General features: G+C 36.5%; 1 protein-coding gene and 1 long non-coding RNA gene across 3 annotated transcripts; both read right to left on the reverse strand.

Moving 5' to 3' along the window:
• Positions 1-406: 406 nt before the first annotated feature.
• LOC114515702 lies at positions 407-1,454 on the reverse strand. 2 transcript variants are annotated; one of them, XR_003686237.1, is made up of 5 exons: positions 1,384-1,454; positions 1,257-1,280; positions 993-1,022; positions 834-878; positions 407-422 (listed from the first exon to the last, which is right to left on the reverse strand). It is a non-coding gene; the product is annotated as an uncharacterized LOC114515702 (long non-coding RNA). The 2 variants fall into 2 exon arrangements; XR_003686238.1 differs by having other exon boundaries at positions 413-617.
• A 4,561-nt stretch (positions 1,455-6,015) lies between these two features.
• LOC114544479 lies at positions 6,016-7,191 on the reverse strand. The gene has a single exon (XM_028563112.1). The coding sequence runs from the start codon at positions 7,189-7,191 to the stop codon at positions 6,016-6,018; it is 1,176 nt and encodes a 391-aa protein (XP_028418913.1).
• Positions 7,192-12,305: the final 5,114 nt, after the last annotated feature.

A 12,305-nucleotide genomic window follows, 5' to 3' on the forward strand; every position in this document is an offset into this window, starting at 1 on the left:
ACTGACCATTGAGTAAATTCGTGAATTAACTGACCATTGTCAATCAAACTTTATTAACCTGCAATATGTCCACGGAAACCTAAAAGAGAGGAGATGTCATTTTGAGCATCATTGCAATGTAACCATTATTGATCGAGTGTAATGTGTTTACATAGGTAATAACTCTAATGAAATTATACAAATTAATACCTGGGAGCAAGCCTTTTCCCCGAAGAGCAGGGAGCGGATGATGTTCTGAAATGTACGTAACAAACTTGGTTGACACATCGCGTAAATTAGGATATTAAATTGATAACGAAAAGTTTTTAAAAATTTGAGCTATCTGGAAGCAAATGGTATACATTACATTTCAGTAAAATTAAATGATACAATAATACCTGGGGGCAAGCCTCTCCCCTTTGGTCTGGGGAGTGGATGATCTTCTGAAATGAAACAATAATACACAAATACATAGATGTGATTTTCAATAATGAACAAAATACATAGATGTGATTTTCATGCATCCACCACAAGGACAACATTTTTACAAAATGGGGGGGGGGGGGGTTGTACGTAAAATTAAAGAAGGAAGGCAATTGGGTTGAGCTGGGTTGTGGTCTTTTAGCTCATTGGAAAATCTGTACCGGATAACAAAAATGTGATACCACATATATATATATAATATATATATATATATATATATATATTAATATATATTTCTTTATATATGGCTAAGTCAATAATAATATTGTAAACTTGTGCATACATTGTTGATATAATTGTGGTGGCACAGGATTTACTGTGATAAAATGAGAGTATTTTAGTTGTGCAGGGGGAGCTACAGGATTGCTCACCTGGCCCATCCACTGCCACGGCAGGTTGCTCTGCTTCTCTTAGATCTATGGTGAAGGGAAATTTGTATATAAATGTATTATACACTTCATTGTTGTGAGAAAAAATGAAAACAGTGCGACAAATGAATTAGATTAATACTTTGAATATTTTTTATTTACCTTCATCACCCTCTGCATCAACTTCAATTTCTAAAATGCAAGAGGCAAAATCTTTAATCAATATTTAGTACTTTGCTAAATTTATACTACAGTATGTGTATAAATATGGCCAGAGTATTATAAAGGCCACACTAAATTGATTTATGTCTTTGAGAATGAATCTATCTTTCATATATATGGCATGTTTGTCATGTGCGAAAAGAAAAGGTTACCACAAATTATGTATACTTATATATGGCCAAGTGCCTATATCTGTAAACATACCAAGTACTTCTTCTTCATTTTCCACTAAAATACATAGAAAAATCAGTAACAGTAAAAACTTTTACCATTACACTACAACCATGAGAAAAGTGGTTAGTAAACTGGTAGAAAAGAGGTTGAATCTTACTTTTTTCTCTCCTTGTAGATGATCTTATATGCCATCAACATAAAAATATATTGAGTAAACATATTTTAATACAATTTCAAAAGCACTATACGGTTAAAATACATTGTATACTCGAGGCAAGCTTAAAATTCCTTCAATATAGCTACTGAAATGTTATTTTTGAGAAAAGAAATGTATTAAAATAGCAAACTTACATTTTTAAATAATATTTATGACTTTTGTAGCTGTAAAATATATAAAAAATACAATAGTTTCATTAGTTTATTGAGAAAAGTTAAACACAAAAGATAATACGCGTGGGCGTTGGAAAAACATGCCAATTTTAAAATGCAATAAAAAGGATACAGAAGTTTCTCCCTAAAATATCTGTGCATAAATTGGTAAATCAAATTGTCGACTGTGGAGTAGTATATTATAATTTATTCGAGCGAACTTTGAAATGTTTAATATTTTATAAAGTTTTTTATTTTGAAAAAGACTTACCGCAGTCCAAAAACAGCAGGATATCGGCAGGATATTTTCGCGCTCTTTTTGAAATTTATGTTATACGTGAATTTTGCGTGTACTTTATTATTGTTACCAGGCAAATCGCAAAATATCCCCGCGCGGTGGTATTGTGGTTTTCATTTCATTGATTGTTATTGTAAATAGGTAACTTACCTGATTGATATAGTGTACATGTCAACAGCCACCCTCAAAAGCATAATACCTGATATTATGTCTAGTAACAGGCAATATGACACATGTACAGTACATTGCCATCCTCAAAAACAAAATTATAGAGGCAAAGTTGTAATAAGACATACAAACTTCACTTCTAAAGTTGTGTCTAGTAGCAGGCGACTATGATTTCCTCGAAAGCACATTGGTGCCCAGTATCATTAAACAAAAGGATATAACAACTTACAATACAATCCATATCCTTATATGCATATATTCAATGCTTATGCCTCTGTTCAGTCTCTTCTGCAAGCACACGAAGTCGTCGTTCTGCTTCTTGTCGAGTCTTCAAACTTTTATTCCTACCAATGGCTTTCAAACGATCAAATGTCATAGGTTCAAACACAATATCATGAATCGATCTTACCCTGGATGTTGCCACAAACGTGCAGCCAGCAACTCTCTCCCCTTTACCTAAATCAACAACAGCCTTGGTTAGTGTTTGTCCTTGGGACTTGTGTATTGTCATGGCATACCTCAGCCGCAAGGGCAATTGTTGTCTTGACAAATACTTGCCATCAGCCATCCACTCAAACAGTCTTGGAGGCACAGGTATACACTTTGAACATTCTTGTAAAAATGCAGGACCAGAATATGCCGGAAAATGGACCAGTACTGCAATCGGTAGATTTGGTGGACCCATATTCTCTGCAAACCAAAATTGCTCAACAGTTCCGAAAGAGCCATTGCAAAGACCAACTTCTGCCCACAAATTACATGTCAGCATCACCTCTGCTTTGGTTGACAAAAAGAGGATTGCTTCCAAACCACCTGCTTCATCAGATGTTACCCCCTTGCACCCCGACCTGAATGCCTTGCTTGAATTTTAACCAATGGTTGTCCAATCTCTAGTAACTTCTCGTAGTTATATTCTGCAACACTTTTTTATCAAAGTACAGCCGGATAGCATCATTAAATCGATCCATTGCAACGTTAGGTCTGGAGTGCTCTATCAATAGTTTCCAGTCCATCTCGGTCACTTGTCCATCTCTCATTCTCATCAATAGCGCCCTGAATGCAACTACTTCTGGGTCTTCACCAATCTGTCGCATGACCTGCTCTAAAATGACTACATGATCATATGTTAAATACATACTATGACCATGGTCACTGATTATGGAACCATTACCTGCGATGTACATTGGTTTATCGCCTACAGGAGGTAACTGGCCAAAATCCCCCATTAAGATAATCGACATGCCACCAAATGGGACATCTTCTTTTCCTGTACCTGCACGTAATCTGTTGTCAAGCCATGAAAGCATCTTATGTCCAATCATTGACATTTCATCAATAATAAGAAATCTCTTACCTTCCAATCTGAGTAGCAATCTCTGTAAGGAATCGCCCTGTAAATCCCTATATTCTCGAATTGGAAGTTGAGCGGCAGAATGCAAAGTTTGGCCACCAAAAATCTGAATGCTGCAATTCCAGTGGTTGCTGTGACAATACATTGATCTTGCAATACCTGCTTTAGGGCACTAATTAAATATGTCTTACCTGTGCCAGCAGTACCACTTACAATCATACGAAGTGGATCACATTCATCATTAGCCATAGATGCAGTGATAATGTCAAATGCCAGTCGCTGTTTGTCATTCAAAGTCCCTGGGTCAACCACCACTTGTTGGTCACCTGTTTGATATTGCAGACCTTGCTCCTCTGCATCCCTTCTCTGTTTCGAAATCCATCCAGGAGATTCTCTCAATAAATCCCCCGGCACAGCTCTTGCTGCTTCGAACCAATCCACTGCCTCATTATTTGCCATTTGATTTCCCGCATCCTCATAATGTTGGTTGAGACGACATAACAACATCCAGTCCTCGATTTGCTCATCTTCATTCGCTTCAAGTTGATCCTGTTCGTCATCGCTTTCATCACTGTTTTCATCAGTTCCATATGTTTCATCTGCCTGTGCAGCCTGGACCATTTCTGTTTCAATAGAATGCCCAAATACATTGTCTCTAGCAAAATCTGTCTGAAGAAATGAAGCATATGTGTTAATAAACACATCATCAGTTTCCTCCATATCATCCCATGCACTTGATGACTTACCTTCCCATGGTTTAAACTTAATCAGTTGATACTTGCAGTATTTCCCAAAGGTTGGGCTGCCAGGATTGGCTGTAACCTTAGGAAATGTCCTGACAATGTAAGGATTCAGTCGTTTTGTCAACTCACCTCTGACTTTTGTGAACTGAGATGCATACTGCATCAAATTCAACTGAGATAACCCCTTGTACCTACTCTCTACTTTTGTTCGCTCTGCATAATCTTGAAGAACAGAATTCTGAAGTACTTCCTCTTGTGCATCTTCTGTATCAAGAATCACTTTTCTGCTGTTTTCTAAAGAAACAGTAACAAAACTATATGTACAGCCTACCAGAAGCAAACTGAGTAACATATGGGCAGTCTCTTGAGCAGCCATGTCTCTATCGCCAGCAACTTGGATCATTGCTTTCTTGATTGCAGAAGACACTTGGCTATCATTCTGTAATGAAGACACCATGACCAGAAATTGCGGACATGGAATATGCAGATTGCCGTAGCAAATTTGCATATCTGTTCAAATATTATTCGTTTGCAGAACTATAAATTATATTGCGCATTCTTAAATTTTGCAAAATTTAAGAAAATCATTGCATCTTTGCTATTTGCCCTGGTTGTTTCTTGTAACTCGTGTCATATTGAAGATCCTGAGGTAATATTTTGCTGGCAAAGGTTTATGTCGGCTCTGCATTTTTATTTTATTTCTACGCTATTACGGTTTTCGTTTTATATGGTATTCAACGTGATAAATGACCAAAACTTTGTTTTGAAAATGCAGAACGAATATTGATAAAACATTTTGAAATACTATATAAAAATATTAAGATTAACTTGCTCTGCAACGAGCAATTAAGGCAAATTATAATCGACCTACCTAAAGGTGTATTTTTAGCGTTTAGTACTGTGCACATTACAGTTTACTATAAACTCACGAAGCTTTATTTTGACACCATATGCAAATTTAGGCGGAAGTAGAATGTTAACTATGTCCGAATTTTCTGGCCATGCAGACAACTTTAGTATATCGGAAGCAGATTTTGATCGTGGTTCCCCTTTCGCTGCATACTTGGCCATGTATCTTGCACATGCCTTTTCATCTACAATTACCTGTAAATCCACATTGGCCCGCCAATTTCAAGCATGACCCTGTTGTGCGAATTCAATCTTTTATCGTTTCTCTTGGTTTGCAACTCTGATTTTACAGATTTTTTTTTCTCACCTTGAACTTCATAAATCAGTGCAGTCTCCTCTTGTAATGGTTTTGGAAACCCAAATCTGCACTCTGCAGGAAGGTCAGACCTCTTCTTTTTCAGGCAGTAGGCTGGACTGCATCTTGTGTGCCTCTCTACTGAATTTACTAACCTGTGATAATCGTCGTCACGATTATCAACTGATGTGGCTTTCACAGCAAGCAGAAGGGTGTGGATCTGGTACTCTCCAGTTCTCATCAGGCAGATCGATGTTCATTGACTGTGGTCACAAGCCAGTCAACATAACTTTAAAAGGGATAAAAAGTTACAAATTGGTTAATACCTAATTTGTATATTTTTTTCATAATTGCTGTTTACACTCCCAATTCCTTAACAATAGGAATTAGCAATTCCTGAAGAAAATATACGGAATTTTGTTTTTTTTTGTAAATGTATGTGGAAGCTGTATTTTTAGATATTTGCAACATTGTGGCATTTGTATTATTAGTACGCTATTTAAACTATTATATATATATATATATATATATATATATATATATATATATATATATATATATATATACAGTAGGCTGAAAGTCTGGGAAAAAGTCTTGGACACAATCTGTGCAATTTATATGCATGTGAGTGTAATTTAAACATACAATTTAAATATTCACCTGATTAGCTTTCTTTCCGCATCTTCACCCTCTCTGACAATATCCTGGCAAGAGAATTCAAAATCGTCAGGGGACATTTCATTTTCTTTCTCTTTCTCAAGCACTGCTTGACATGCACGTTTACGTAATAACCGGATATCTGGGTCATTCTTTAATTTAGCACATCCATGAGCATGTATACTACCTCTGGCCTGATATTCAAACCTATACCAAAACCATTCAGCACCCAAGACACCTTGAAGCCAATGTTTGATAAACTCCTGTAGCCTTTGCATGAAGAACCAATCTGTCATGTGTGGATTGTCTATCACTGCTTGTGCTCTTTCTGTTCTTGAGCAACCTTTTTGTTCAATCAGGGCCAAGAGTTCTTGTAGTCTCTGATACCAATACTGATTTGTTCCTTGAATTTTTGAAACATAACGTTGCAAACGATTTACCATTTGATTTGCACTCATCGAGTTTACCATTGTCTTCAGCTCCTCCATAGTCATGTTAGCATCTGCTGGATGTTGCCGCAAGTAAATGTTATCTTGTGACAACAACTGATGTCTCTGCTTCATATTCAATGCCCAGTATGGAAACCGGGGATGTGAGGCAAACCTCCATTCAAACTTACCATTTGGCAGCCTCTCTGCAAACTTCATCAGGTGTTTGAATGCCTCTGCCAAACTTACCTCATGTTGCCTGACTCTGTTTGTTGGGTCACCTTTCCCATGGGGAAATAGTGTGGGAAATGCCATGCTTGCCAAACCATCTGTTTTAAACTCATTAAAAGCATTACCTTCAGTTGAGGGCCAGTCCAAAGGGTCAACCTCATTCACTGCATCTTGAATAGCTGCACCATCCTTTCTTTGTCTTCGCCGCATAGGAATAAATGATGTACTGCCATTTCCTAAAACTAATTCTTCAACTGTTGCATTAGCACTCATTACAGGTTCTTGTGGGGGGCCCTCATTTTCAACATGAACTGGAAGTTCATTGTCTTCAATAATATACCTTAGCTCTTCAGGGACACCATTTTCAGGTAGACTTTGGATAATATCCCTGTCAATCTCAATATCTTTGAAAAATGGATTGTTTGTTTTCAACCACAATATAGCTTCAAGCACCCTGTGTCGACGAACTGTAAAATCTTTATGTGTTTCATCAGCACCCTGCCTTCGCACAATCATAACAGGCAAGTCAGCCACTTGTGCAGGCAACCTATTCAAAAAACTTTGAATATCCTGTGGTAAGTTTAGCACATCAACAATTCGACTACCCGATGAGAAATCACTGTATGTCAACGTAGCCAAATATTGAGAGTGTTATTTTAACTGTTATATGTAAAATTAATATTAAATTTGTTCTGTTTTAAATTGTTATATTTTATTGTAAATACTTTATTTTGTTAAATATAATATGATTTTTACACTGTTTCGGAAATGATGTTGTTGCATTAAGGTCCGGCGAGGGGTCACTGTAATCTCACTTACAGGCAGAGTTGACGCGTGCGCAGACGTTTTTCCGCGGTGTTGCTCTATAGCTTTTTAGAGGCTTTTCGCTTCACTTTTTTTGCCTTATAATTATTATACTGATTAGACGAGTTACCTATGTAGTACAATAGCGAAAATAAATGAAAATGGCAACGCCATGTTGCAGAAAACATATTCAGCAAGTTCAGCAACTCTTAAATTTGGCGTTATGGGGAGAACATTTCAAAATTTTGAATAAACATCTTAAAAACTACTATAAAATGATTTTTTGTAATCAGTACAATTATATCTAACGCAAAATTATTGTACTAAGCAATTAAGTATGTAATAGAACATACTATTTATATGTAATGTTAACAACTCGAGCGGCAGTTTTTTTTATTGTGCTGTATTGTATTGTAATAAATAAAGTTTTGATATTATATAGATATCCGAATCAGTTACAAACAGTAATAATTGTACTTTTCCGATACAACCTCTAGTGTTTGTAATTGGTTTGCATATTATTTTATCAATCTAATTTGTATGGGATATACAGGTCCTGGATTTGACCTAATTCACGAAATTTGGTTGGGTATATAATTTCATCAGTTTAATAAAAGTAATTGTGAAGCTCAGGAATAGATATAATCATAATTATTCGTGAACCTCACAATTACTTTTATTAAACTGTTTTAATTCAATTATAGTTTATGCGTTTCCACATAATAATCATAAAAGATGCACCAATTTTCCAGATAGATGTTAAAAAAATTCCTACGTAAACATCCATATATAGCGACTGACCTATGTAAATTATTTTGCACAGTAATTTACCAGTGGGGAATAACAGTTATGAAAGTTTATCCAAGTTTTACATTCTCATTCTTTTTATTCTAGGATAGGTATAACAGCAGCTGTATCGTCAATATCTCAATAAGACTCTTAAAATACTATTTGAAAAGAATACGGAGATGATACATTAATCTTTGACATTTTTTAGTAAGATGTATTTTATAAACTCATCATCCTACATGTGTAATTTATCTCAAACGTTTTATCTCAACAAAACCATGACCACTAGCACGATACCCTTCTTTACTGAATTGATTCTTCCCATTATTGAAAGATCCTCCTCCTCCACCACAAGAACTCTGCTGGGTGCTATCACCAGGTGCTCCTCCAGAATACCCTCCTCCTCCTCCACTAGCTAATTCTCCTCCATCAAACTTTCCTCCTCCACCGCCACCACCTCCAAATCCTCCGTCTGCAAAATCGAAAGAAATACCACCTTCTCCTCCGTGGATGAAACCTTGACCTCCATATCCATAATATTTACTGTTACTTCCATTGCTGTTAAATCCACCACCGCCACCACCTAAGAAACGGCATTATTAAATTTGAAGAGGTTTCTTAATTCAATGTTATTAGCACTAAATATGTCACCCTAAAAGTAATACCAGTAATTTGAAGGTATATGCGGAAGTTTGTGACCATGTGGTAGATTACAATTTACACGTTTAGTAGGCCAAACTGCGCCCTCGTAGTAGTGATACGATATTCTAACTAATGTGCATATAGCACGGAAAATAATTCTTTCTTGGCTTATGACATCCAATTTTGTATTTTCAGTTTTCAAGAGCTAGAAAGCGCCTAGCGTAAGACTACATTCATGGTCTGGTTAATTAAAAAAAAATAAAGAAGATCGGGTGAGCACTGAAATCACCGACAAGTATTATTGAGAACACTTGATATCATCCGTGCGAGACGGTCGTCTAAGCAGCGCGAAGCCGTAACAATAGAATGATGATTGGGGGGAGAGGGTGAATATTAATTATTGCACTTACAAAACAAATCCGTCGGGCAGAACTGGATAATATATGAATACGAGCCCCTCCACAATTATCGTTCTATTTACGCCACTGCGTGCCACTGCAAGATGCCTAACTGATGGGCTAATATTCAAATATTCGCTTATTAGTTTATTTTCTAATTGATTGTTTTCAGGATCTGCTAACACAAAAATAACAATATTAGCCGCCCATGCACTCAAGGATCTTCTGCGACCATGGTGTAAAATGATAAACATTCGTATGATTATATAGATCTTAAAAAATGTTTACTCACCAGAAATATTATCGTCCATTTGTGTAGCGCCGTTTCCATTGACACCACCTGACCAGATGGAACAATTGCCTACACAAGCATTACTTTTTCCAGACATCGCTTTACTGGCGTCACAGTTTGATAAGTGAGTGCTTAGAAATTGGGTGCCACCGCCACCACCTGTGACGATTATTGGAGCATTTGATGATGTGGATACAAATGTTCCTCCACCTCCTGATGTGCTATATTGAGAGGGCTTTATGCCTTCTTGTCCTACCAAGATTTTCAGCACATCACCTTTTTTGAGATCAAATTCTCCTCTTATGTAGGCTCCTCGACCTCGTGCACTTGATGATCCGGATTTATTAAGATATCCTCCTGCAGCACCAACAGCTGTGATTTCGTATGTACCTGTGTGCGGAACTGTCCAGAACTGAATACCATTCTTAACAGTGACCATGTTTTCATTGTCCTTACCAGCATAATGAGTATCAAGAGAAGCAGGACCAAGACGCCCAGATTCTCCAAGATTTGTGAAATTTGCATGGAACGAGGTGTTTTCTAAAAAAGATTAATGTAAGTAAAAAAGAAAAATTACGTCAACTATGATCAGGGGCGTAACTAGAACGATAATGGGGGTATATAAATATCCATATATCCAGTTTTGCCTGGCGGATTTTTATTGTGAGCTATTGCACTTTAGAAGGAAATCCGTCGGACGGAACTGAATATATGAATATCTCCTCCCCCAAATTATTGTTCTAGTTACCCTGCTGACTAAGGTTATGACGATAAATCAAAAAGACAGGTTAGCGTGTGTGAGCGGTAAGCATAACAAGAAAATTCGGACGTATCGTAATGAGCACCCTACTTCCACGGAAATACTTATAATATCATATGATATAAATTATATAGAGAATATATTAAATACAAAATTATACATAAAAATCTACCTAAAGCCTGGTTTTCATCACTCGCAGATAGTCGGTGATGCACGCCGATATCGAAATTTAGACAGATGCCCAGCATCGCAATTGGTGATTTGTTTTTTATGATATCAACTCCAAATTTTTGTTCGATAAAAATCATGGAAAAAATATGGATATTATTCTGCTAAATAATGTTGATTATTATTATTCATTCGATAGTGTAATCGTCGGCTGATTAGCTGAAAATGTACGGTTAATTTCAGATATCTGTCGGTGCCCCCGCTATTTTTCAGCGGACATAGTGTTATCTGTCCGTGCCCACGCTTTTTTGCTAGCGGACATACTTTGACCTCGGCATCAGTTATTCTGGATATGCTGCTCGGCCTCATCCAATAATGGTTTAAAATTCTGCTGAATTGTGTTATATGGATATATCGAATATTGATTTAACGTACCATTTAGCGCTGAAAAATCTTTCTTATTTGAATCTTGTTTCTCTGTGGATTGTTTCTGCAATCAAACGATATAAATTCTTTGTTTAAAAGTAGGAATAAAGAACTAAAACGAAGAGAATTGTATGGTTTGCTTCCACTAGCTGATTTAAGTGGTGTAGCCCCCCCCCCGCTCCCACGATTTTATAGACTAAAATTAATTATTTATAGTTTTGTAATAAGTACTGGACATTGGCGTACCAGGTTAACCATTTCGTAATACTTCACGTTTTCCAATGGTTCAAATTTGCTGGGTTGTTTTGACTTTGTGGCATTGTTCAGTTCACAATTTACGAAACCAGATTGTTTCATTTCAAAGAAATTCACAGATTCACATCTTTGGTGCTCAGCCAAGCAGTTTTGGACGCATTCCAAGGCACTTTGTGTTTTATATTTGCGAAAAACGTGGTGAACGAGTCCCATGCCTGCGACAAGAGTCAAAAGAAATAAAAATTGATTAATTGGAACGAATGTCTTAATGTGTCCTAAATTAAGGACGGCGTTTAAACAAGGGAAACGAGCGAGAGAAATCTTCAGTTGGCGTTCCTGTCTAAAATTGACAGGCTCTAGACACGCTATAGCTCCAGTGATTTTGCCTAATAAATAGGCTAATAATGAGTGACGCCAATATGGCGGCAATTAAAGCTTCTCTACTAAACACCGCGGCGCAATTCGAAAATTTTTTTTCTGCAGAGGTGGAGGATCCCAGATAATAGTTTGGTTCTGCAAGGGAGATTACATTTCTAAATAAAAATGTACTAAGATGCTATAAGTCGATATATTTAGACTTGACCAGAAACAGAAAGATTATAAATTACACTAGAGGGGGGGCATTGGCATCGGAAGGCACTAAAGACACTTAAAGTAGTTAATAGCTTTGCATCTGTAGAGAACGAATTCCATGTTACTGCTCCACTATACTTAAAAGTTTTTTTTAAGATATTCGCTCGTAGGTTTAGGGATAATAAAATCAGTTTCCCAATTTCGTAATTGATAGTTATTTTGAATATCATTCATTCGAATAATGAACGCGTTTGGGAGCAGTGAAGTTATTTATTACTTTTAACATTAGAATAGACTTAGTTTCTGATGTCTTTCTTCAATATTTTCCAAGAGAGATCCTGGAGGATATCCGAGAAACGAGTTTCATAAGATGCCCATGAAATAACTGTTTCAACTCTGTTTTGAAGTTTTTGGAGTATATCTCTTAACATACTGCCACATTTATCCCACAGTGGCGAGCAATAATCAAAATACGGTAGTATTATGAATTATAAAATTAATATTCAATAAAGTTTCTTCTAAA

Source organism: Dendronephthya gigantea, unplaced genomic scaffold, assembly GCF_004324835.1.
Source record: "Dendronephthya gigantea isolate DGI-Jeju-01 unplaced genomic scaffold, DenGig_1.0 000004F, whole genome shotgun sequence".
Classification (NCBI taxonomy): Eukaryota; Metazoa; Cnidaria; class Anthozoa; order Malacalcyonacea; family Nephtheidae; genus Dendronephthya; species Dendronephthya gigantea.

Coding starts and splice junctions, on each gene's coding strand:
- LOC114544479 (XM_028563112.1), bottom strand. CDS start 7,191: ATGATTGTGCGAAGGCAGGGTGCTGATGAAACACATAAAGATTTTACA.